Consider the following 27,914-nt stretch of genomic DNA (forward strand, 5'->3'; position numbering starts at 1 on the left):
AAATTGGTTTGCAGCTGACTGCAGCATGCTGCCTCTATTTTCTCAGGCAAACAGCAGCCAAACCAGTGGTTTTTAAAGGAACCACTGGAGGCTACCACCATAAAGGTAAGTGTCGAGCCAGGAGGAGCAGGAGTTCTCCTCTTAGCTCCACATTACAACTGCAGGTTGCTGCCGGCTCCTACCCTCATGATTGCTCCCCATCCCCTGAATTTATTTGCTGCCTTCAGCCAACACCCCAGCCGGGTGATGTTGCTCCCGCCTTATGACTGGCAAGCTGCCTTTGAGGCTGTGACTAGAACCCGCAGCTCACCGGTCCTATACTAATGAGGCCCGCGGGCCATTTTCCCATGGTCCTGCCACCGGCCTCTTTAGGAGCATTCAGCGTGCGCTGCACCTGGATTGCACCCCAGTTCAGACGCGATCCAATTTCTAGGTCCTTCAGTAGGATATTATAGTATTAGAAAAGAATGACTTGGTGTTGTGGTCCTGAAAGTTCTGAGTGCAGGCTGACAGAAGAGCAAATTAATATTGGAGAGATCCAAGTCTTAATAGAAACTTTAAATTCCATAGATAATGTGGATCTAAGTGACCTTCAGTTTAAAGTCTGTTTGCAAGATAGGAAGACATTGGTATAATATTGACAAGCCTTAAGCGAGATGAGATTAGAGAAAAAAATTTCCTCTACAATGTAATAGATATGTCACATGAACTCTTCTTAAATCTGATTAACTCCTGCAAAAAGGAATTGGACAAATAGCTGACTGAGATTATTTCTAGTTTCTCGAGAAAAATCTTGAAATTCGAATTATTGATTGTTAAGTTGTGTACAACAGTTTAATAGTTTGTCCTTTGTTTCTTTCCTTCATTCTCAGTCAATTATCAGGCTGACCTTGCTGATATAACTTGTGAAATTGAAATCAAACAGCAACTCATTGATGAGCTAGAGAATAGCCAGCGACGATTGCAGATATTGAAACAGCAATACGAGGAAAAACTTATCCTGTTGCAGAACAAGATCCGGGACACACAGCTGGAGAGAGACCGTGTCCTCCGGAACCTTGGTATGGGCTACTTTTTCAGCCATTTATGCTCGAGCATATTCAATTTTCGAGGGTGGAGGAAGAACTCTCAGTACACGTGTATCACTTTTGCCCTACAAAATCCCAAATGTCATTGTTTTCAGTACATATTGCAAATATAGCTATTTCTATTTACAATAGTTCAGTGGCCCTAATATTTTCAGATTCACATGCATTTCTGAACTTACACTCAACAGACTAATTCCAGTGAGCAGGAGGTAAGCAAAGGAAGACAAAAAAGTTAATAAGGGCTGAAAAAAGGGACTACGAAAAGAAACTTGAGGGATATCAAGATTAACAAAATGTTTTTAGAATTACATTAGAAGAAAAAGGGTAGTCATGTGGGCCCTTTAAAGTCAGATGTGGGTAATATTGCAAATGAAAATAAGGAAACAGCAGACATGTTGAATAATTACTTTGTGTCAGTTTTCACAGTAGAGGGAGAGGATAATGTACTGGACATTCCAGGGAAACTAATAATGAATCAAGTTCTGCAACTCACTGAAATTAACGTCCGCGAGAAAACAGTATTAAATAATGGCACTAAAGACTGACAAATCCCCAGGACTAGATGGATTCCACCCCAGGGTATTAAAGGTAGTAGGTGAGGAAATTGCAGATGCTTTAGCCATAATCTTCCAAAGCTCTCTCGATTCAGGCATTGTCCTTTCTAGATTTGAAAATTGCAAATATAACTCCATTATTTAAGAAAGGTGAGAGAGAGAAACCAGGAAATTATTGACCTGTTAGCCTAATACCTGTTGTGGAGAAGTTATTGGATTCTACAATTAAGGACAGCGTGACTGAGCACTTCAAGAAATTTGAGCTAATTCGAGAGCCAACATGGATTTGTAAAGGGTAGGTCATGTTTAACGAATCTAATTGAATTTTTTAAGGAAGTAACTACAGTAGTAGACAGGGGAATGTCTATGGATGTAGCTTATATGAAGGCATTCAGTAAGGTTCCACATAAGAGATTGTTAGCTAAAATTAATGCTCATGGTATTAAAGGCAAATTATTGACCTGGTTAGGAGATTGGTTAGGTGGTAGAAGACAGAGAGTAGGGATAATAGGTATGTACTCAAATTGGAAGGAAGTGACTAGTGGTGTCCCACAAGGATCTGTGCTGGGGGCTCAACTATTCACTATATTTATTAATGACTTAGATAACACAATGGAGAGCTATATATCCAAGTTTGCTGATGATACAAAGATTGGTGGTATAGTAAGTAGTGTAGACGGGAGCATAAAATTACAAAGAGACGGTGATAGATTAAGTGAGTGAGCAAAACTGTGGCAGATGGATTCCATCACAGGTAAATGTGAAATCATCCATTTTGGACAAAGAAAGGATAGATTTGAGTATTTTTTAAATGGTGAAAAGCTAGGAACAGTGGAGGCCCAAAGAGATTTTGAGGTTTATGTATACAGATCACTAAAATGTAGTGATCTGTTACAAAAAAATTATCAAAAAGACAAATGGAATATTAGCCTATATATCTAGAGGGCTAGAATATAATGGGGAGGAAGTTTTGTTACAGCTATACAAAGCCCTGCTAAGACCACATTTGGAATACTGTGCACAGTTCTGGGCACCGCACTTCAGAAAGGATATATTGGCCTTGGAAGGAGTGCAGCCCAGATTCACCAGAGAATGTTATCAGGGCTCCAAGGGTTAAATTTTGAGGCAAGATTACATAGGCTATGTGATTTGATTGAGGTTTTTAGGATTTTGAAAGGAATTGATAGGGTGGATAGAGAGAAATATTTATGCTGGTGGGGGAGTCTAGGACAAGGGGATATAACCTTAAAATCAGAGCCAGGCCTTTCAGGAGGGAAGTTAGGAAACACTTCTTCACACAAAGGATAGTAGAAGTGTGGAACTCTGTCCCACAAAATGCAGTAGATGCTAGCTCAATTAATAATCTTAAATCTGAGATAGATAAGTTTTTGCTAGCCAAGGGTATTAAGGGATATGGAGCCAAGATGGGTAAATGGAGTTAGGATACAGATCAGCCTTGATCTCATTGAATGGTGGAACAGGCTTGAGGGGCTGAATGACCTACTCATGTTCCTATGTTCCTACCTGCTACCCACCCCCCCCCCCCCCCCCACAACAATAAAAAGGTAGTTCTGGTCTCTGTTGCAGTTAATTTTTGGTCTTAGTAGTAGAGAATGTATTTTATAATTTCTCTGTCATGGTTTTTGCCATTTTTATCCTTGAAATGACACATTAGGCTAGCATAGAGAGGAAAAGGAGATCACCAATTAATTATGACCTATGTCCATTGACTTCAATGGAAATAAAAATTGGGAGAGATGTAAAACGGGCTGCCGATTCGCTCTCACCAGTTTTACACTATCGCACAGTCAAAATCTACCTCCGGGTCTGTACCCCAGAAATATCCCAGCATAGTCCTCCTTGTTAGAGGCCGATACCTTCAGCCGCTGCACCCTTGCCTCACTACACGTAAATGATGGTAAGCCATGGGATTTCATACAGGGCCATGTTTCCCTCACTTACTATTCCATGGCAGCTGTCATTAGAGAACACCTCGGGGGAAGAGGTGTTGAGGCTTGCTTGTGGTGGACCGGGGGCGTTCCATATTTCAAGGCCAAATGAACCTGGTAAGTTTTTGAGCAGTAAAATTCCAGTTTTTTTTAAATTTATTTTTAAGTATCTAAGTTCATTTCAGGAATTTAGAACTGCTTTAAGTTTTTTTTTGTAGGTTTCTTTTGAAGCATATTTAGAGTATATAGTTAAGAATTTTAAAATTATTTTGAAGTATTTTTAAAGGCTTTTTGACTTTTTTCTTTTTAAGTTTTATGGTTGCAAGCTGCGCTTTAAAAACTAATGGCCTTCTGCTTTGAAAGGATGATCAGGGGGACTACCACAGGGATGCCAGGCTGAACAGTCACTGTAGTTAGCCTTTGGCGCCTATCTGCTGGTACCCACGCCTTCCTGTCTGCAGTTGTTGGAGGGTTTACTTCACTGCGATCGAGAGCAGTGTTCAAAAACGCTGTGCTTCCCTCACAAAGCAGTAACTGAGTTGTGCCATCTGCTGGACAGCTGTAGATGCAGCTTTTAAGAGGGAAATCTTCAGCTGACTTAAGAGCTCACTGCCAGATGATTCCTGCCAGTACAGTCCCCTTTTGGCAACAAACTCAACTCAGTTGCATGCTGCCATGTAGTTCTACTGCATAACTTCCAAGGCTGCCACTTGGAGATCATTCTGCTACATTTTGCGCAGATATTCTCTGCCCTTGCTCCAAATCATTCTGCATGTATTCCATCAGTAACAAATACATCTCATTGACAACAAAGCTAACAACTGTCTTACTGTTTAAGGCTATTGTGGTTCACCTGCGTACCTACTCTTGCGTGCCCTTTCAACCTTGGCCTCCTAGTTCTTCTGTAGTGGCAGAAGGTTCTGAGATGGCTGACTTGATGAAATATAGCAGGACTCTTGGAGGATTGAGGTTGTACTTTCTTGTCATTGGTTGTGAGACATTTCTGCTTTAAGAAGAAACTAGAGAGTGTGAAGTGATCTGCATACTGTCAAATGAAATGCAACCCAGATTTCAGAAGTCATTCCCCATTGGGGGTGAGGTGGAAAGCACCTCCAAGGCCATCACCTTCAACAAGCTGGGATCATGCCCATCGTGGGCCTCCTGAGAAGCTGGATGTTTCTTTTCCAGATTATGGACAATTAGTGCCTTAAGGCGGCCGTCCTTTCAGGGGGTTGGGGGGGCGGGAGTGATTAAAAGCCAGTGCTGCCGTGGCAGCTGAAAAGGTCATGACATCCATTTTGTCTTTGTAACAACGTGGCTCAAAGTGATGTCTGAGGGTGGTGCTTTTTCAGGGCACTGAGTTCGCAAATTTAAAGACACTTCAGCTGAGGTGTGAGAGTGACCTATTTTGGCACTCTCCAATATCCCCTCTTTCACCATCTTTTTCTCATTCCTCTCCCCCCCCCCCCCCCCCGCCCCCCGACCCTTCCCTCCCAAATTCAAATATCTCTACATGATGGCCCAACTGAAATTGGAAATTTGCTACGTGGGAATGTCCTGGCTGTAATCTCATTTCCTAGATCTCTGGCACAGCATGTTGGTGTACCACTCCACTATGCTAGCATTCAAGCTTTCAGTTAAGAACATAAGAAATAGGAGCAGGAGTAGGCTATTCGGCCCCTCGAGCCTGCTCCGCCATTCAATAAGATCATGGCTGATCTGATCCTAACCTCAAATCTAAATTCATGTCCAATTTCCTGCCCGCTCCCCGTAACCCCTAATTCCCTTTACTTCTAGGAAACTGTCTATTTCTGTTTTAAATTTATTTAATGATGTAGCTTCCACAGCTTCCTGGGGCAGCAAATTCCACAGACCTACTACCCTCTGAGTGAAGAAGTTTCTCCTCATCTCAGTTTTGAAAGAGCAGCCCCTTATTCTAAGATTATGCCCCCTAGTTCTAGTTTCACCCATCCTTGGGAACATCCTTACCGCATCCACCCGATCAAGCCCCTTCACAATCTTATATGTTTCAATAAGATCGCCTCTCATTCTTCTGAACTCCAATGTGTAGAGTCCCAATCTACTCAACCTCTCCTCATATGTCCACCCCCTCATCCCTGGGATTAACCGAGTGAACCTTCTTTGTACTGCCTCGAGAGCAAGTATGTCTTTTCTTAAGTATGGACACCAAAACTGTATGCAATATTCCAGTTGCACCTTGAATTGGTAAATGGTTGAGTTTGTTTTGTGATTCTTTTCTCAGATTCTATGGAATGCAACACAGAAGAGAGAGCCAGCAAGATTAAAGCAGACTATGAGAAGAAACTGAAGGAAATGAATCGAGAGCTCCAGAAACTGCAGGTAGCACAGAAAGAGCACGCACGACTACTGAAGAATCAAACCCGGTATGAACGAGAGCTGAGGAAACTGCAGAGTGAAGTGGCTGAAATGAGGAAAACCAAGGTAACACAGACATTTTTTTGCTAATTTTCTGCCTTTTGCTCCTGCAGGCATGGAATACTTCCTGGGGTATGACTCTACAGGCACCAATCACCTTCCATTATCTTGCCAACTTGTCCATTATGAATGTATTAGCCCAGACAATGAGTATTTGACCATGGGGGATGGCAGTCTTTAGCCAAGCCTCGCCCTGTCCTTATGCAAAGTCCACACATAGACATCCTCTGCACACATTCCAGAGGATAATGACTAGGAAGGGTGATCCCTGGCGGATTTTCTGCTCCCATTGCCAAAACATGATGACATCTACTATCACACGGATAATATCAGGTTAACTCAGCTGGAACCAGGAATTTATCTTGAACTTTCTGGTCTTTAAGGCTCAGCCGCACACTGACTTCACCAGCTGAGCCGTCGAGGGATCTGGATGACTATTTTAATTTCAATCTGTGTGATCGTTGGAAGCTATTATTAATAACCAAGTAACACAACAACATTCCTGCTCTTATATTTCAAGACAAAAGGTATCTCAGGGTTTATGACATCACTTGAAACTTTCTATGTGTCTCAACTTTGCAACACACTCCAGTTTATGTGTGATCTACTTTGTAACAGATGCATTTTTCCTTATTAGGTGATAATCTAGAGATAACCTCTTGCAATTCCCAGTTTTTTTAATTCTTAATTGTTGTAACTGTGATACTTTTGCTGGCCACACAGATTAGCTCGCTATAAAACATTTGCTTTGCATTACTATCTTTTTATGTAACTATTTACCAGATCAGTCACCACGGTGTCATAATGTAAATGTTTCTCCTGGAATCTTGTTCTGTCAGGTAACGCTCATGAAACAGATGAGAGAGGAGCAGCAGCGAATGAGGATGATTGAAACTAAGAGGAACCGTGAGATCGCACAACTGAAAAAGGAACAGAGGAGGCAAGAAGTAAGTACTGTGGAAGGGGACACAATCAGCAGTAGGGATGAGGATTGGTAACAAAATCTATGTTGAAAGAAAACAATACATGTGAAAGGTATTCACAAATGGACAGCATTAAAGAGGGATTATTAGCTTATGGGATGTTCTGTGCTCCAAACTGCCTTAAACAGTCCTTTGATATAACATTGATCTAAACAATCAACATCCTATCAGACGACTGATGAATGTCCAGTTTCGAAGATAGAAAATGGGGGACTGGATGACAAAATGGATTAGTACACTGTACTTGCACCACGAAGACCATTTTTGGAATCATTTTAATCTGATGGAATGACACTTTTTTCATTTCTGTCAGATGTAAAGGCTTTATGTAAAATGAGTTTGCACAGTCTTAGCACGGCTGCAAATGGATGTGGATCAACCTCAGAAAACCAATCACACTTTATCACTTTCGTACATAGCTGCCATAAGGATGGCTAATGCAGAAATCCATATTGGTGCAATAAAGGTTGCTGTTATGAGATTGGGGTTAATTTGGGGACTCCACCCTACATTTGGTTTGCTCTATGCCTTGGGAATGCTTGATGCTGATAGTGGGTGTCAAAAGTGCAAAAGTGTTAATGCTGCACCATATAGCAACACTGGAACTCTTAACACAACACATGGGGTAGATTTTAACTTTTATCACCAAGCAGCAAACTGGTGGTTGGGGATCAGGCACCTGTTATACACCTCATGCATTAGTGGAAAGGGAAATCAGGCAGAGTGAATAATGGGCAGTCGTTCCGCTACCACCAGTTTTCCACCAAACGGTAAAAGTTATTATCTGTCTCATCATGTCACAGGGTGCAGGTTTTAGTGCCTGTGATCTTCTGCTATTAGCCACACCGCGATGAAGAGCTGTTGAGCAAAGGCCAAACAGTTCACCACAGAGAGGAAAGGAAAATCACCAGCAGAGTTTTGCTACTCTAGATACCTCTTCCTCACATTCTAGCAACTAGTTTTAGCATAACTTTGGCAGAACGTAAGGCAAAAGTGCCCGATGACTCAGTCAGAGACGATACATGAAAAGGGACACCCAATGAGGAGTCCCATGTTAATGGAAAAATTACCCATTCCCAACATTGATGTTCCCCACCTAAATGACTACAAAACATTTGTTAAGACACAGCGAAAAGGAACTATTCAATATTAGCTGATGACTGCCACTCAATCCAAAAAAGTCCATTGATTCAGATAATTTGCCTTATTTTTTTTTTAAAAACTTGACACAAATTTACAGATAAATGGAAAACTGTTGAAAGTGCAGAAATAATTAATATTTTAAATTTGTTTGCTGTTATATGAAATGAGAATATGCGGATCAATTTAATGTTATTCCAATTGTCTGGATTCAGATTGAAATCAGAGAGGGACAATGATGATGGTGGTAATTTGTAATCACCCTATTATACATTAATTTGCCTTTCTTCATGGCAGACCCCAGATATTCTTCTAAGTTTTCTGTTCATACAGTTAGTTCTGAAGGTCCCAAAATCTGAGTGTTTCTATCATTTTTCATTTCAGTTCCAAATTAAGTCTTTGGAGTCTCAAAAACGGCAACAAGAAATTGTTCTACGCAGAAAAACGCAAGAGGTGGGAATTTTCTGTTAAAGATCCAGATTGAAAATAACCAACTAAGTCAATGTGAATTATGCATTTTAGAATAGTTGATTGTTTGATTTATAGCACTGTAAAGCAGAAACTCATGTATGTCCCCACTCTGTTTCTTGCCCTGTTCCGTTTACTTTGTTAGCTTTATATTTATTTTATTATTATGACATTGTGGTCACTCCACTAAGTGAAAAACCCTTTTAATGTGTCTCATCCTCATTCGTCCTTTTAGCAATGATTAGTGAATAAAAATAGTTCTTAAATTGAGCCTGCATATAGGATTCGAACAGGTTAATAACTCGAGTAAAATAGGGGACAGGGCATTTGACACAAACGCTCTAAGCATTTGTATGATCATATCAGACAGGCTGCAAGAGCCGAACTATGGAAGGGAGTACAATTAGCAGACTCAATTTAAATTGCAAAACAGCTGAAGTGTCCAGTGTTAATGTCTATATGTCCTGATATTAAAAGAACTCTCCGATCTATCCTCAAGTATTTGTGAGAAAAATGGCACCATTCTTACTGTTATCAAATAAATGCAATTATTTAATTAAAATTTACACTCTTCTGCACTGAAATATGTTAATTCTTCACATATTTATAGTTCCCAGCAGTTGAAGACCTTGCAAGTGAAGTTAAGCAGGAAGGTCCCATTTCAGGCCTTGGGTGAACACTATGGACTTAATTTTCAAATTAAAAAACGGGTGGTTGGGGGCGGGGGGGCATTGAAAATTGCCACCATTTCAGACCCACCTCCAACCCACCCATTTCCGATTTTCACCGATGAGGGGCGGGCGACCAACCCGCTACCAGGAGGCGGGTCAGGCCTTGAAACTTTTCAAGGAGGCTTCGGGCCTCCATTTTGCACTAATTCCCAATTTCAACTCCGGGGGGCCAGATTCCCAGGCCTTCTGTTTTACACCTCGTGAAAGGAGGCGAGAAGGCCCGAGACTAACAGGTAGGTGCCTAGGAAGGCACACCTCGTGGGCCCGGAGGAGCAGGTGTGCTTCCCCCAGGCCCAATAAGCCTACCTGCACCAACATCCCAATGATCGCAGTCACTACCCTTCCCCGGATCGCGGGCCCCCGATCCTCCCCCTCCCCCTCCCCGATCCTCCGATGCACCCCCTCAACGATCGGATCCCCGCGATGACCCCCGATCCCAACACCCTCCCTCCCCCATCCATACAAACAAAGACTTACCTGAAGAACTCCTCTCCCTAGCTAGTCTCCCGTCCGACTGAGACCAGCCTGCTGATCAGCCGGTCAGTCGGATGGGAAACCGACAAAAAAAAATAAAAGACGTTGTTACATCCAAATCGTAAGGATGTCTGGGAAACCCGACCTCAGTTTGAGCCCTTGCCCCTTCCCGGCTCCGTTTTTAAAATTGCCCCCATGATGCTATTGGGGAAAGGGTGGGGGAATGGGACTAGCTGGATTGCTCTTGCAGAGAGCCAGCACGGGCTTAATGGGCCGAATGGCCGCCTTCTGTGCTGTAACCATTCTATGATTCTTGGGGAAGGGAAACTTTTACTTATATACATCAATAATTAGTTACAGGGATTTTATAGGGAAAATAAATCACTTAATGGCAAGAGCATTGTAAGGCCTTATTCTGCAGCATTAATTCCTAAGATTTAGGTCCTTTACATTGCTGGACTTGGTAAGTTCCACCTCCTGTGTCAGTGATGCTGAAAAATATTCCAAAAAATTACACTAATAGAGGGAACATTAATCAGGATATTTTACATCCAAATAAATTTTGAAATGGATATCGGTAATAGATATTGTATGATTTTCAAAGTACAATTAGAAAGCATCAGTGAAGAAAGAGATCCCCCCTTTAAAACCAAATACCGACAGTTCATTGCATCTTCTGATATTTCTGTCATTATTCTGTTTAATTGTTATGCTTAGGTCAGTGCACTTCGAAGATTAGCCAGACCAATGTCTGACCGAGTAGCTGGTCGTGTGAACCGGAAGCAAAATATCCTGGACTCGGGGACAGAGCTTTCGGCCAGTACCACATCTTCAGAACCAGATTCTGCCTCGAAGTCTGTGTCCAACATTGTTAAACAGTGGAACAGAAAGTTAAATGCAGCCTGGAATGAGACTGTTTCTGCAGTGAATGGAACTAGGGCAGTGAGGTAAGTATGTAATTTTAAAAGGTGAAAAATAAATCAACATTAATGATTAATGAATTCCTGTCAGTACAAGAATTGTTTTAATATTATGGGATGTGAAAAACTCAGTAGGATGTAACAATAGTGACTAGCATCATTCTTTTTCTCTCACTACCACTGTAAATCTGACCTATTCAAATGTTTTGTGGCAAAGGACAAGATTTGAAAAGTTTTGACAAGTTTTTTTTGGCTTAGCATAGCATCAGAGAGTTAAATATTCATACCAACTTTCCAGCTGAGACCAAGATAGCTTGAATTTCATATTTAATTCTGTTTGGGGGATTTTTCTAATAATGAACTGTCACTTCTGGTGAAAGGTACATAACTTGATTTGGCAGAGGCTGTTGAAAAAGCTGTACACTTGCAATTGTTAAAAATTCAATTGAATGCATGGTGAACAGGCTTATTCCATTTGTGAGAAACAATTTATCTTTATCCGATGACATAAATTGGATATCCCTTATGTGGCCTCTCTTTCAATTTGAATGTTCTTTTTCAGTAGTTTTAAGCTAAAGTTCAATGAACACTGGGATTATTTTAAAATTACTGTTATTTTTTCTACCATCCATTTTTTTCTTGGTTTTGCTGCATAGAGGACTTTATCCTTGGAATAGAGTGAATGGCTAACAGAAATCTTTCTATTAATCTGAGCCTGCACGATATAAAGTCTGGTAGAGATTGGCTCAGGGGAATGTACATGAAAGTATCCTAATAGGGATTTTTTTTTGGGAGGGTTGGGAAGGGGCTCAATTCAACCAAAACAGTTTGACCGCTCATGGATCACATTGTATTAAATGTTATGTACAGCCAGTGCCCCAAAGTGTCAATGACACAGCAGTTGTGTTTATTGTGATTTACAATATGAGGAAATGTATTTCACTAAAATAAGTGACTATATTCCATGCTCCCTCCCTCCCTGCCACCTTTTACTAACATAAACCTACTCTACCTCTCTTACTGTTTGTTCTGAATTTTTTTTGTTGAACTTGTTAAATGTTTCCTTTTATTCTGCAGAAAGATCAGGTACCATAAAAAGGGAGTTGGTGAGAACTTCTCGAAGACTGCCCGGCTAAAATGGCAGGCACTGGAACACAGGGTAACTGACATTGTGATGCAGAGGATGACCATTTCCAACTTGGAAGCTGATATGAATCGCCTGCTTGGGGTATTCACACTAAGTTATTACTCAAACATGCTGGGTTACTCTCCAGGCTTTGCAGCATTGTTTTCCATTTGTATGTATTCTCTGCTTCTGAAGCTGGAATCACTGTTGCATCTAGTGTTACAGTTGTTTTTAATGTATTTAGGTTTAATTTGTGAAGATGTATGTCAACATAAACCAATAGAAATTACATTTTTAGTGACAAACGATGGTGGGAAGACCATTTTGCTTAACATTTATCAAGTACCATAGAATTCAAATTGAACAATATTTAAACATCTCTGGTTCATTATTCCTTGAATCAACTGAGCCTGAACTAGTTTTTCCAGCCCTGTATTCCATTTTTTAAAGTATTAATAATCGATCAATGTCTGCCATTCCTTTGCAGAAACGAGAGGAACTAATCGGCCTGCAGGAGATGCTGCTTGAGAAAAGGGAACGGATTGTAAAAGAAAATCCAGAAGATGATAAGTCCATCCAGGAAATAAATGAGGAGCTTGAGGCCTTAAATGCAAATATTGACTATATTAATGACAGCATTTCTGAATGCCAGGCTACCATAATGCAGATCGAGGAAACCAAGGTATTCGGGCTAAGGTGTTGTGGAGTGGGGCAGGCATGTAAAATTTGGTTTATCATCTGAAACTAGTATCTATTGAAGATGAGTATAAATAAAATGCAAAAAGCTGAAAATCTGAAGCAAAAGTAATAAATGCTGGAAACACTCTGCAGGTCCATCAGCATCTGTGGAGAGAACAGCCAAGTTAATGTTTCAGGAGTAACCCTTCATCTGAACTACAAAAATTAAGATTAACAGCCTTTAAAGAGGGAATGAAATAAAGGAGAGGGGAAAAAAAAACATACACACATTGAGAGAGATAGTGTACATAGAATGATCTGTAAGGTTCTTAAAAGGAAAACAGGAGACAATTAAATTGCTAAGTTCCAATAACATGAGACAATAGAAAAAAGCATAATTAAAGAAATTAAGAGAAACAGAGAACATGTGAATAGCTGAGGCAGTAGGAGTAAGGCAGATCTGAAATGGAAACTTGAGTAGTTGGCTAAGTGGAAGAGGGTCCAGCAACATGAGAAGAAAAAAGCAGGTTGACACCAAGGGTGCAGACTGATCTGCCAGCAGCCTGGCTGAGGAGTAGTGTCCTCAAACTCAGTTGCCACTTTTAGGAAAGCAGAAAGTGTTAAAATGGCCAGTGCTAATAGTACTGGTTTGTAATTATGTTTCAGTGCTGATCGCATTGATTTTTTTTTAAAAGGAACTCAGCCTGGTTAAATGTGAGAAAGTGTAATTAAAGCCTGTAATGAATTAAAATGTGACACTTTTTTGTTTCATAAACCACGAGAAACTTAAGTTGACTTGATGCAATATTATTTTGGGTAAATCCATTAGAAGCAACCACTGACAGCTTCACCTTTTCAGTATTTTATGGTTAAGATGGGGGAAGGAAATGCAAGCTTTCTTTGTCTCAAAATAGAAATGAAACCCAATATTTATTGCCAATTCAGACTGACCTGTTGTTTTTCGTAAAGTCTGCTCACTTAGCGGAGTGGAGTATTAATGAGTAATCATTACTTACACTCCCGATTAATGCAGAAAATTTGAACGAACATCAACCTTAAAGAAACTAGGCTAGGAGTACTCACGAGTGACCAACATCCCAAATTCTAGAGAAATGAGCACCAGAATTCACATTTTAACCTTTTTTGTTGCATCTCTGGGTATCCCTTGAATTTTAAAGTGCGTACTGGAAATTCTGGCAAATGGCCCATTCAATGCTGCAGGATTCATTGATATTTACCAACTATTTTCAGGTAAGTTGTGATAACTGGGGTCTATTAGGTTAATAAAAGTAGCTTTGGCTCTTCACTGTAAACCAATACAAGATTTAAACCAATATGAGATTTCTCATATTGTATTTTGCTGCTTCATTCAAACAATATTCACAAAGTGAAAGTTTCATTGAATTGATGGAAAATTGAGGGGCTAGGTGGTCTACAGCATGCCCATACACCTTTACTGGTAATACAGTGGCCGATTAGCGAGTCAAAATGTTTTGGAGCTATTTTCACAATCCGGCTTAAAGTTCCCTAAATCTCCCAGCGTGCTAAAGCGTAGTGTTTATGTTCTTGGCTGTTGCAGTCTGGTACTAAACACTTCAGATTGTGGGTTGGTGAGGTTGCCCATATTCTCATTGAAATTAATTTGTGGAACTTGCCACTCTGCAAATGTCCAAAGACAGGTTGGCTGCTTCTCCTTTTTTGGGAACTTTTGCATGATCTTGGACGGGCGGAGCCCAAAATAGAAGAAAAATATAATTTCAGCAAATTGGAGAAATAAAAATAATACAAATAGAGGTTTCCATTTCTGTAGTCTGTTTCAGTACATTTCATTGCATCAATGGATTTCCTATTTGCTTTGTTTGATATGGCAGCCTTGACATTCTGAGGATCTCTTAAATAACAAGCTTCTCGATTATACTAGCCCTTCTGACCACCGACCATGAAGTGACTACATTTGCAATTAAAATAGATGGAAGTAATCTACAGACTAATGCAAATGCTAAGATCCCAGATTTTGTTAGCGTTCTGATGTGTTGTGGCCACTTTGCAGTGAAATGGTCATTATGGTGACTAGCAATTACTGTGTGTCTTTTTTTTATTTGTTCATGGGATGTGAGCGTTGCTGGCAAGGCCAGCATTTATTGCCCATCCCTAATTGCCCTTGAGAAGGTGGTGATGAGCCGCTTTCTTGAACCGCTGCATTCCGTGTGGTGAAGGTTCTCCCACAGTGCTGTTAGGTAGGGAGTTCCAGGATTTTGACCCAGCAACGATGAAGGAACAGCAATACATTTCTAAGTCGGGATGGTGTGTGACTTGGAGGGGAACGTGCAGGTGGCGTTGTTCCCATGTGCCTGCTGCCCTTGTCCTTCTAGGTGGTAGAGGTCATGGGTTTGGGAGGTGCTGTCAAAGAAACCTTGGCAAGTTGCTGCATTGCATCCTGTATACACTGCAGCCATGGGGCGCCGGTGGGGAAGGGAGTGAATGTTTAGGGTGGTGGATGGGTTGGCAATCAAGCGGGTTGCTTTGTCCTGGATTGTGTCAAGCTTCTTGTGTTGTTGGAGCTGCACTCATCCAGGCAAATGGAGAGTATTCCATCCCACTCCTGACTTGTACCATGTAGATGATCTGACTACCAGTCTACTCTGAATGGAGAGCGCTACTGTTTAAAAAGCAATGGGCAGGAGCTGAATAAAAGATGCTTATGTACATTGGCTCCTCATGTTCTCACCAATAGCTGTTTGTTTTATATTTGTTTCTCTCACTGTGTTTTGCAGGATGAGATTAACTCAACAGACACATCTGTTGTCATTAGTTCGTGTTCCTTGGCCGAAGCACGTCACTTGCTGGATCACTTTCTTAAAATGTCTATTGACAAGGTGGGAAAGGCACATCACCAATGTGCACTTTTATAAGTGTGATAGAGATACTGCTGATTAACTGTCTGTTAGGTGCTCGAAAGTGGTTAGCTAGCTGGAAAGTGGTCAGAAGTATTTGTATTGTAATCGGCTATTTTCAGTTTTTCATATCACTGATGCAAGGTATTAGCCAGCACCGTCTACAGATGAGGCAACCTGTCACTACACCTGGACAGATCTGTTCTTCAGTCTGTATTTCAGGCGTTTCATGCTGATGATAGAGGACTGAAGCACTGGTGTCTTTAGTTTCCACACAGCAACATGTCATGAATAGGAAAATAAATATTTGTTTTGTTTTGTGATTAAGCCACATCATCTGAAAGTACACTGCCTCCATGATGGAATGCATAGTATTTGGGAATGAGATGATTCTGTGACTTTCAGCATTTAATCCTGTGTATGGGATTTTCAAGATCCCATATAGAGGTCTGGCTGGTGGCTGATGTGACTGGATATTAATGGATCCTTCACGTATGGATATATCCTCATAAGGTGGCTTCTCCAATGGCGCAGTGGGTTTACAGTGAGCAGCTGAGCAGTATGGATCAAGAAGGTCCCAGTTTTAATCTTATATCTGTTGTGACTTATCTGATCTAAATGATGGTTGTGGTACTAAATTGGCCAGGACTCATGCTTCTGATCACTTTCTAGCAACCCCCTGCTGGATGTGTGCATCTATGGATATTAGGTGAAGACAGAATTGGGCTCAATCTATGATGCCCATGGGGTGAAGTAACCTGCTAACACGTAAAGAGGAATTTTAAAACCCGGGGGGTAAAGCCGGCGGGACATGCGGACCACCCACCCGGGAATATAAGTGGGAGGCCCGGCCAATATTAATGGCCAGGCCTCGTATACATCCCTCTGGCCGTCTGCCTGCCTGAAACAGTCCCTTGAGGCATCACTAAAAATGATCTGGGAGTACACTGCCTCCATGATGGAATGCATAGTATTTAGGATTTGGATTCAGTTATTGGAAAATGTTACGCAGTTTTTACATTGACGTGTGCTCTTCAATTGTCTTCATCTCCAGGGCATGCAAGTGGCTCAGAAAGAGGCTCAGATTAAGCTGCTGGAAGGTCGATTAAAGCAAATAGATGTAACTGATTCTGTTCCAAATCAGCTGATTAACATGTTGAGGGAAAAAGCTGAATCTATCCCTGAACTACAGACATTGCTTCAAAGTGTCTCACAAGGTAATGTGCTCCCTACTGATCACAATGTCTCTTTATAATTTATATTTTATAATGAAATATTAATAAAGAAATAGCACAAGAGGCTGTAAGTTTTGTAGTTTTGCATCCTTTATTCCATGCTTCTGCCCTGACTTAGTTTAATTTTTCATAGAACTGTTTGAACTTGGAGAGGAGTTCCAAATGTTCTATCGTTACAGTAACAATATACTGAACATTACACTATTAACACATTAAACTGATGACATTTGTTTTACACAAGGTATTATACAGAGAATTGATCATTTTCTGCAGTAAGCATCATATAAATAAATGGCTAATGCATGTAGGTATTCCCAGAGAATTCCAATACGATTTTACATTGATTTAAATTCTGTAAATTAGTAATCTCAAGTGTTGCCCTAGTTCTCCAAAGACCAAAAAAAAAATCAACTTTTCACCAAAATTAGGACACTAAAATTTCTTGATTTCATTGTATCCCGTCATGCAAATGGTTAAATGTCCTGTGGTTCCACTATGTTCTGCATGGTAATAAACAGCATCAGAAACTCTGCAGTTTATTGTGCGTTTCTGTGAGACATCAAGGAACAAGGTGACAGAACTAAAAACCTTAGAGCTTTGTTTTAATGTGTGAATTGTAGGATACAGTTTTACATGAAGTCTTTGAAAAATGAAAAATTGGATAATCAGCTTTTCTTTACATTTAACATTTGTGACTTTCAGAAAATGGAGAAGTCAGCAGTGATGAGGAAATATCTGAGTGCAGCACAGGGCTAGACAGCAGGTAAGATGTTGAAAAGTGCATATAACAAACCTTTATAATTCATGGGCAAATGATTTAGCTGGCTGAAGCACTCTCCTATTGCTATGACTGATGCCCTGCGCCAAACAAGAAAATTACTGCAGGGCATCAAGGGATCAATTTGATAATGTGGATAATAATACAATATCACTGAAGACATTAGCATTAACTCAATAAAAACGATGAGCTAAAAATGTATATTCAGCTCTCCCGATGATTTGATTAAGGTAGCAGGTAGCTGTGCTACTGGTCAAGAAGATCCCAGGTTAGAACTCAGCCATGGCAACAGTACGGATATTGCAATGGGCCTCAGCACTCATGGGATGGAGTTGGGTGCAGAAATTGTCTAGGGTTTCCAGTCCTTATTGCTATCAAGAAAACACTGATGGGTGTGAGTGTGAGTGTGTCCGCTGAGGACAGGATTGGACTCCATAGTCAAAAGTGTCTGCTGACACTCTCCACCTAAACTCACAAATAAAAAATGGTCACTTAGCTAAGGTAAAAGCGAGCATCCAATGTTCATGGAACCATACTCCAACAAGGAGGGATGAGAAAAGAAGAATGACTAAAATAGTTCCATTCAAAAATTCTGCAATATTTTATTTACTATCTAGGCTATTCTGAAATGATAATGTACTGGTGTCTGAGATTTGTTTTCTACAGAATAAAATACTGTTTAGTACAGTAATTTAAATAGTGATCACATGCAGGGTCTGAATTAGCATAACTCCTCAGAAGCAGAGGCATTCAAGCTCCATGCCCAAACAGCCAAAATCCTCAGAACTGGATTAAAGCAGAGCTTTTTTGTTTGCACAATAAGTTCCATTACTTTCTTACTGTTGCTGGTAACTGACAAGTGGTTTTAGTTTCAACAATACTATATTTTTTGATGTGGTTGTAAGGTATTGCTAACAGCCTCCAGTGTTTCCCCTATGTCGAGTGCCAACAATAGGAAGCTACTGCCAGGGCTCCAGGAGGTGCCCATTGCAAACCCATCACTGATTTTGCCCCTTGATTACTCATGCTGCTGTCTTGGGGTGTACCTAGTTAGAAACTGGTCTTATCCCCACCACAATAACTGCATTAATCTCTCAACTACACAATGGAGTCCTATTGTATATTCCCTCTGTTATTTGTATTAAAAACAAATAGTACTTACCTTTTGAGCCGAAAGAGCCACACTGAACTGATGGCAACCAACAAATATCACAGATGCAATTCTGGCCAGATCCTTTCTAACACTACAATAGGTGAAGTAGAAGGTGAGCCAGGAGGTGGTTCATCTACATTATTGTTTAAGCTACATGTACCACAATTTTTTTAAATATATGAAATTGTTAAGTTGTAATTATTGAAGTATAACTGTCCAGTATGCTTTCCAAGTTGAATATAATAGATTGAGTTTTAAGATTTGTACATGATTAACCTGTTCATTTTTCTGAGAAATTGAATCTGTACATTAGAAGTTTATTCTAATAACTCTATTATGTTTTCTCTTTCCAGTTTAATTTCCCATTCTTACTCAAAGCATTCCCTAAGCCAGGGAGATTTTAGAATAAAGGTACGACTGTTATTTTGTCATAGAGATGTGCAACATCTACACACTCAGTTTGCTAAGAGATAAATTAACCCCTCAGTCTATTTTTAGTGCCAGCAGATATTGTGTTTAGTGTACACCAGCTTTGAATGTCATTTAAAAACTACATATTAGCATTATCATTTAGTGTGTTCTTTTGCGATAGGTTGTCCAGATGTCATGTTTTTAATCATTTGTAACATTTCAAAAGTGTGCTTTACTCAGTGGTGGTTGACACTACATTAAGAATGTATGTTTTCAACTTTTTCCTTCAAATTTGGGAATTGGCACTGTAATGCCAGTTTATTTTTTAAAGGATAAATGCGTGTCACATCTGCTCCTACTTGTCTTGGCAACTATTCCAATAAAAATTTAATTCAAACACAAAAGATACAACCTTGTTGTTAACTGACCACCAATAGGTTGGCTATCTCATTTTTAAATGTTTTAAAAATATATCTTCAAGTTTAAAAAGAAGTTGTCTACAGAGTGGAAATGACTGCAGCTTGTTTCTCATATATCTAACAGTTTCTGCGTAGTTGAGGTTGGGACAAGACCTTGCACTGGTACTACAACTGTGTTGTTACTACCACAGATTTTTATTCCTAAGCTACCATACTAGGTTTTGACTCTTGCTATGGCATTATGATTTTGATTTTTAATTCATAGACTGAGCAAAGGATGGAGTTGCAGCATCGGGAGGGTTACTACTCTGCTCTGGATCTGTCCACTCCAAGTCTAATCAGATCAACTGATATAAAAGAGAATGGCCTCAAGACAATTGAAGTCCTCTCACGCGTTCCAAAGGATAAGGAATCCACTGCTCTCCAACCTAGATCTGGAAACACTTTGTGAGTCAATCTACTGTTCTTATCTTGCAGTGGAGAGTTGTGTGCCATGTTTTATTTTGAAATAACAGGAAATGTCCCACAGATACAGGCTCTAACTTGGTTGAGTTTGGGGAAACTTCAACCTGCTAACTGTTTAACTTATGGAAGATGGAAATAAGCAAAACAGGCTCAGTTGTTTTGATACAAATGTGTAAATTTTACATACAGGTAACCTGAACCAAGCACAAGTTTTTTTTTCAACATAATATGCAACTGAGATGCTAAAATGTTTTTGCAACTTATTTCAAAGTTACCACAGGATCCCATCCTTTGCCAAGTATATACCACCAGACAGCAGAACAACACTACAGCAGAGACCATTTTTTTTTTAAAAAGACATTGACTAACTCTTGTCACTTCAACCACAAACTGTTGCTGCTAACCACTGACAACAATGAAAATGACATTGTACATGTGATCTGAACCTGACATATTCCAACACATTCAATTTTCTGACTCACTTCAATGTCAAGCCCACTGAAATCACTTTGGAAATCCATTTATAACTTGTCCATTTATTTAGAATCTACAATTAATTTGAATTGTCCTGTGCTCCTGGAGCTGTCTGTTGGCTACAGAGTGTTACAGCAGAGTTTGTGCATCCAGTTCTTACATGGTGATAGAAAATCACAGGGAGAATCTTTATCTGCTCTCACCCACATTCTGGTGGACAGTTGCCATGACCTTGGTAGGAATGTGAGCCAAATTCTGCCGTCTTGAGCAGAGCGATGTGTGGTGTAAAGCAACTTAAGAAGGAACGGGGGGCTCAAATTGAAGTCATAGAATCATAGAAAATTTACAGCACAGTAGGAGGCCGTTTGGCCCATCGTGTCCGCGCTGGCCGAAAATGAGCCACCCACCCTAATCCGACTTTCCAGCACTTGGTCTGTCTCCATGTAGGTTATGGCATGTCAGGTGCACATCCAGGTACTTTTTAAATGAGTTGAGGGTTTCTGCCTCTACCATCCTTTCAGGCAGTGAGTTCCAGACCCCCAACACTCTCTGGGTGAAAAAGTTTTTCCTCAGCTCCCCTCTAATCCTTCTACCAATCATTTTAAATCTATGCCCCCTGATTATTTACCTCTCTGCTAAGGGAAATAGGTTCTTCCTATCCACTCTATCTAGGCCCCTCATAATTTTGTACGACTCAATTAAATCACCCCTCAGCCTCCTCTGTTCAAAAGAAAACAACCCAACCTATCCAATCTTTCCTCATAGCTAAAATTCTCCAGTTCTGGCAACATCCTCGTAAATCTCCTCTGTACCCTCTCCAGTGCAATCACGTCTTTCCCGTATTGTGGTGACCAGAACACTGCACAGTACTCAAGCTGTGGCCTAACTAGTGTTTTATACAGTTCCAGCATAACCCCCCCTGCTCTTGTATTCTATGCCTCGGCTAATAAAGGAAAGTATTCCATATGCCTTCTTAACCACCTTATCTACCTGTCCTGCTACCTTCAGGGATCTGTGGACATGCACTCCCAGGTCCCTCACTTCCTCTACACCTCTCAGTATCCTCCCATTTATTGTGTATTCCTTTGCCTTGTTTGCCCTCCCCAAATGCATTACCTCATACTTCTCCGGATTGAATTCCATTTGCCACTTTTCTGCTCACCTGACCAGTCCATTGATATCTTCCTGCAGTCTACAGCGTTCCTCCTCACTATCAACCACACGGCCAATTTTTGTATCATTTGCAAACTTCTTAATCATGCCCCCTAACGAAGTTAGGCCACAGCTTGAGTACTGCGTACATTTCTGGTTACCACATTACGGGAAAGATGTGATTGCACTAGAGAGGGTACAGAGGAGATTTACGAGGATGTTGCCAGGACTGGAAAATTTTAGCTATGAGGAAAGATTGGATAGGTTGGGGTTGTTTTCCTTGGATCCCATGGTTTGTACTTTTTTGGCCAGCCTGCCATGTGGGACCTTGTCAAAAGCCTTGCTAAAATCTATGTAGACTATATCTAATGCACTACCCTCATCTACCCACCTTGTTACCTCCTCAAAAAATTCAATCAAGTTAGTCAGACACAACCTTCCCTTAACAAATCCATGCTGACTGTCCTTGATTACTCCGTGCCTTTCTAAGTGACGGTTTATCCTGTCCCTCAGATTTGATTCCAATAATTTGCCCACCACTGATGTTAGACTGACTGGCCTATAATTACTCGGTCTATCCCTCGCTCCCCTTTTAAACAACAATACAACGTTAGCAGTCCTCCAATCCTCCAAGCCTGTATCCAGTGAGGATTGGAAAATGATGCTCAGAGCCACCATTATTTTCTCCCTTGCTTCTTTTAACAGCCTTGGATACATTTCATCTGGCCCTGGTGATTTATCTACTTTCAAAGATGCTAATCCCCTTAATACTTCCTCTCTCACTGTTTATTCCATCCTATATTTCACACTCCTCCTTAACTACAATGTCTGCATCGTCCCTCTCTTTTGTGAAGACAGGCGCAAGGTATTAAGAACCATACCAACATCTTCCGCCTCCACACATAGGTTACCTTCTTGGTCTCTAATAGGCCCTACTCTTTCCTTAGTTATCCTCTTGCTCTTAATGTATTTATAAAACATCTTTGGGTTTTCCTTGATTTTACTTGCCAATATCCCAGGCTACTGTGTGAGGCAAAGGAGGAGATTGCGGGGGCTCTGACACATATATTCAGAACCTCTCTGGCCACAGGGGATGTGCCAGAGGACTGGAGAACCGCTAATGTAATACCATTATTCAAGAAGGGAAGTAGGGAAAAACCGGGGAACTACAGGCCAGTGAGCCTAACATCAGTGGTAGGAAAATTATTGGAAAAAATTCTGAAGGACAAAATTAGTCTCCACTTGGAGAAGCAAGGATTAATCAGGGATAGTCAACATGGCTTTGTCAAGGGAAGATCATGTCTGACTAATTTGATTGAATTTTTTGAGGGGGTGACTAGGCGTGTGGATGAGGGTAACGCAGTGGATGTGGTATACATGGATTTCAGTAAGGCCTTCGATAAAGTCCCCCACAGGAGACTGGTCAAGAAGGTACGAGCCCATGGAATCCAGGGTGCCTTGGCACTTTGGATACAAAACTGGCTTAGTGGCAGAAGGCAGAGGGTGATGGTCGAAGGTTGTTTTTGTGACTGGAAACCTGTGGCCAGTGGGGTACCACAGGGATCGGTGCTGGGTCCCTTGCTGTTTGTGGTCTACATTAATGACTTGGATATGAATGTAAAAGGTATGATCAGTAAGTTCGCTGATGATACAAAGATTGGTAGGGTGGTAAATAGCGAGGAGGATAGCCTCAGTCTGCAGGACGATATAGATGGGTTGGTCAGATGGGCGGAACAGTGACAAATGGAATTTAACCCGGAAAAGTGCGAGGTGATGCACTTTGGAGGGACTAACAAGGCAAGGGAATACACAATGAATGGGAGGACCCTAGGCAAGACAGAGGGTCAGAGGGATCTTGGTGTGCAAGTTCACAGATCCCTGAAGGCGGCGGAACAGGTAGATAAGGTGGTAAAGAAGGCATATGGGATACTTGCGTTTATTAGCCGAGGCATAGAATATAAGAGCAAGGAGGTTATGATGGAGCTGTATAAAACACTGGTCAGGCCACAGCTGGAGTACTGTGTGCAGTTCTGGTCGCCACACTACAGGAAGGATGTGATCGCTTTGGAGAGGGTGCAGAGGAGATTCACCAGGATGTTACCAGGGCTGGAGCGCTTCAGCTATGAAGAGAGACTGGGAAGATTGGGTTTGTTTTCCTTGGAGCAGAGGAGGCTGAGGGGGGACATGATTGAGGTGTACAAAATTATGAGGGGCACAGATAGGATGGATACTAAGGAGCTTTTTCCCTTCGTTGAGGGTTCTATAACAAGGGGACATAGATTCAAGGTAAAAGGCGGGAGGTTTAGAGGGGATTTGAGAAAGAACTTTTTCACCCAGAGGGTGGTTGGAGTCTGGAACTCACTGTCTGAAAGGGTTGTGGAGGCAGGAACCCTCACAACATTCAAGAAGCATTTGGATGAGCACTTGAAATGCCATAGCATACGAGGCTACGGACCAAATGCTGGAATATGGGATTAGAGTAGACAGGGCTGATGGCCGGCGCGGACACAATGGGCCGAAGGGCCTCTATCCGTGCTGTATAACTCTATGACTCTATGTTTTCATGCCCTCTCTTTGCTTTTCTAATTTCCTTTTTAATTTGACCCCTGCGCTTTCTGTACTCCTCTAGGCTTTCTGCAATGTTGAATTCTCGGTGTCTGACGTAAGCTTTCCTTTTCTGCCTTACCTTACCCTGTATGCTCTTTGACGTCCAGGGGGCTCTAGAATTGGCAGTCCCACCCTTTTTCTTTGTGGGAACATGTTTACTCTGAACCCCTTAAATCTACCTCTTGTATGCCTCTCACTGCTCTGATATTGATTTACCTTCAAGTAGCCATTTCCATTCCATTTTTGCTGAATCACTTCACAGCTTAGTAAAATTGGGCTTTCCTCAATTGAGAACTTTTACTCCTGTTCTATCTTTGTCCTTTTCCGTAACTATGCTAAAACTAACTGAATTATGATCACCACCACCAAAATGCACTCCCATTGCTACTCCTTCCACCTGTCCAGCCTCATTTCCTAAAACTAAATCCAGAACTGCACCCCATCTCTTATTGGACTTGCTATGTACTGGCTAATAAAGTTCTCCTGAATGCAATGTAAGAATTTAGTGCCCTCTCAGGGGTTACAAAGAATAAGGAATCCACTGGTGTCCAACCTAGATTTTCTTTTTTGTATAAAATTTGTTAAATATAAGCAATTACACCTGTAATTCTACATGTTGAAAACAGGCCTGTTCTTTACAGAGCGCTGTAGCAACATTTATCTCCCTCACGTACACATGAAAGTATTGTATTTTAACAGTGGGTGGTGCTATTTCTTCAGTTCATTTTAAAATAGATGGATCACATGAGACTCTGATAGAACAGTACAGATGACCAGAGTTATATCTGACACAGAATTCTGACGTGATCAGTTGAACCAGAACTTACTTTATCTGTGATAGTAAATGATAGTTACAGGGAATATTGTACACCACAATTTTTTGATATGTAAAAAAATCTTGTGTTTGTGCGCACTTCCTATCTACAAAACTTCTATGATGGAGGCAGAAATACACTTGCATGTCCTAGTCCAATTATCCCCGCCCTCTAACCTAGCTTCACCCGAAGACTACATTTGCTCTTGGCTTCCCATGCGCAATGCCTTGAGAGATTGACTAATATTGAAATAAGTATTGAGAAGATCAGTTTGTGTGTCAAATGTCCATTGATAACTTCCTCATATTCTTCTTTTCCTCCACAGTCCCAGGCAATCTGCTAAGAAGTTGCAAGATACGTCACCGCTCTCGAGGAGAAAGTCCTATGAGAAAGTACAGATCTCAACTGACAAATCTAGGTTAATATAAGACAAAGCAACATATCCAAACAGAGATTTGAGAGAGTACTGCTATTTGAAATAAAGGCACATTTACTTTAATTCAAACTTTATAATAAAAGTTAATCTAATACAAGTGTAATTAGGGTGGAGTCACTTTAATTTCTGATACTCTTATTATCCGAACACAAGTAGAGTGTCAGACATACCATGTGAGTTTGATGTGAGTATGTGTCAATAGCTAACATGTCAGGCTGAAATTAGCTCTGTGTGCGAGTTGATAGAAAGGTGCAGTGGTGAAGTCTTACACCAGTATTTGTAAATACACAGCTATTTCTGCACATTGAAGCCAATGTTTATCATGAATATTCCATTGCATTATACTCAAACTTTGGGCCTCAGAGTTGGTGCTGATCAGGCAAATGTTGGCATCTCAAGAATTCATTAAAGATTTTAAGTAGTTGCCAGTGCAGGATTCAATTGCCTATCACTAGTTATGTTGCAAGTTCTTATGTTTTCAGTTGGATGCTCGACTTCTGGCTACAGTCCACTTCTTTTGAGGGAATTCGGTCTTTCTCCTGGTTTCAGATAACATCCTAAAACATTAATAGTCAGGATGGTTAGAGAATCAGATTACCGGCATGCATTATGACTCCTAAGGACCTAGTCATCCTAGGAAACTACATGCCATAATCCACTCCAATTTGCTTCTGCCATGATATATCACAGTGTCAAAAACACTTTGTATTTATTTTCAGTAGACCCTGAGAACTCATGTCTCTAATAAAAGTGTTGGCAAGCTGGCTTTTTTGACCACAGTAAATTCAGATGACAAGCATTCATTATTTCACAAGCAACATCAGTATGAGTTATTCATATTTTATTGAATATTCTAATATAACCAGTGCAATAACTGAGAGTTTGTATGTTTATTATAATTGATTATTCTTAACAAGCTGTAGTTTAGAGCCAGACCTTTCAGGAGTGAGATTAGAAAACACTTCAAAGGGTGGTAGAAGTTTGGAACTCTCTTCTGCAAACGGCAATTGATGCTAGCTCAATTGCTAATTTTAAATCTGCGATAGATAGCTTTTTTGCCAACCAAAGGTATTAAAGGATCACAGATCAGCCATGATCTTATCAAATGGCGGAGCGGTCTCGAGTGGCTGAATGGCCTTCTCCTGTTCCTATGTTCCTATTTAACAGTGCAGTCACACTACAGGTTTAGATCTCCCGATCCCCATCGTAACTTTGGCAGAAGATTGGCGGAAACCCTACAGAGATGACAGAAAAGCCCGTTCATGCTATTTCTGCAGGGTTTCTGCCAAAGTTATAGCAGAAGTTCAGGAGAACCCCTGCAGAAATTCCAGGTAATGGAATGTTAATTGGGTGTCATGGCCCAAATTGGCTCCAAAGCAGAGTGAGACTACTTCCTCCAGGGACTCTCGTTTCACTTCGTGTCAGGTCGGGCGTATACTCCAGATTTGGGCTACATTTGCACTACAGTTGCAGTGTCAATAAGAAGTGAACCAATGCTCCAGTTGTTTTGTAAACCCATTGTAAAATATTTGCCTGAGATAGTTGTTGAATAGAGTTGCACCCCAATCTACCAATTAAATCTTTATCAATTTTCAGTAGTTCTTTTCTGCACCATTAGTTGAGGTGCCTTATCTCTCAACCAGTTTCAATGGAAAACCTGTTGAGAAGTGGTAACATAACATAGTCCTTAGCTGCCATTTTGGATCCATTGGAATTTGTAATAAATGTAAAAATGCTAAATTGTTAGCTTTACTCACTGCTTTTTACATACCATGGCCTTGGTTTTTGGATCATAATGTCGACAGTAACCCTTTCATTTTAAGGATTTATCATCTGTTACGATTGGAAAACCTAAGCTCATATGACTCCAGACATTATACTCTGCAGTCAATGAATTTCCTAATTTAAACTGGATCAGTCTCTCATCCTGAGCCCTTTGCATTTATTTTTGGAGTTGTGCAATTTACTGACTCATCCTATCAGAACATAAGGATTAGGAGCAGGAGTAGACCACACGGCCCCTCGAGCCTGCTCCACTATTCAGTAAGGTCATGGCTGATCTTCGACCTCAACTCTACTTTCCCGCCTGATTCCCATATCCCTTGATTCCCTTAGAGTCCAAAAATCTATTGATCTCAGCCTTGAATATACTCAACGACTGAGCATCCACAACCCTTTGAGGTAGAGAATCGTCATTATTGAAAAAAGGATGCTGGAAATTTAATACAATGAAAGAAGGAATAAGTAGGCATAATATTTAATATATTTAATAACTATGTACCAAATGATTATTCTGTCTCTGACTAAATCTGTTGTTCCTTGCAGGTCTGATTGGAGGTCCTCTGAAATTAATATAACTCCTCCTTCCTCCCCTCCAACCCGAGCTCGTAATGACAGGAACGTGTTCTCCCGACTCACCAGTACCCAGCTTCAGACTTTCCCTGCACATGACAAGTAAGTGCACGACAGAAGGAATTTATACTGCCCTCATTCTGATAAATGCAATG

The 27,914-nt window shown here is 40.8% G+C and overlaps 1 protein-coding gene across 3 annotated transcripts in view; it reads left to right on the plus strand.

Annotated features, from left to right (window-relative positions):
- kif21b (kinesin family member 21B) overlaps positions 1-27,914 on the plus strand; it is a 150,309-nt gene that overhangs the window by 83,700 nt on the left and 38,695 nt on the right. For all 3 annotated transcript variants that reach the window (XM_068007454.1, XM_068007456.1, XM_068007457.1), the window contains 14 exons: positions 873-1,061; positions 5,855-6,054; positions 6,888-6,995; positions 8,556-8,624; positions 10,562-10,791; positions 11,842-11,992; positions 12,378-12,572; positions 15,343-15,444; positions 16,517-16,679; positions 17,400-17,460; positions 18,982-19,039; positions 19,724-19,905; positions 25,297-25,389; positions 27,733-27,861. In XM_068007454.1, coding sequence (XP_067863555.1) covers positions 873-1,061; positions 5,855-6,054; positions 6,888-6,995; positions 8,556-8,624; positions 10,562-10,791; positions 11,842-11,992; positions 12,378-12,572; positions 15,343-15,444; positions 16,517-16,679; positions 17,400-17,460; positions 18,982-19,039; positions 19,724-19,905; positions 25,297-25,389; positions 27,733-27,861 — 1,930 coding nt within the window. The remainder of the gene's footprint in view (positions 1-872; positions 1,062-5,854; positions 6,055-6,887; positions 6,996-8,555; positions 8,625-10,561; positions 10,792-11,841; positions 11,993-12,377; positions 12,573-15,342; positions 15,445-16,516; positions 16,680-17,399; positions 17,461-18,981; positions 19,040-19,723; positions 19,906-25,296; positions 25,390-27,732; positions 27,862-27,914) is intronic.

The sequence above is a fragment of the Heptranchias perlo genome, chromosome 27 (assembly GCF_035084215.1).
Source record: "Heptranchias perlo isolate sHepPer1 chromosome 27, sHepPer1.hap1, whole genome shotgun sequence".
NCBI lineage: Eukaryota > Metazoa > Chordata > Chondrichthyes > Hexanchiformes > Hexanchidae > Heptranchias > Heptranchias perlo.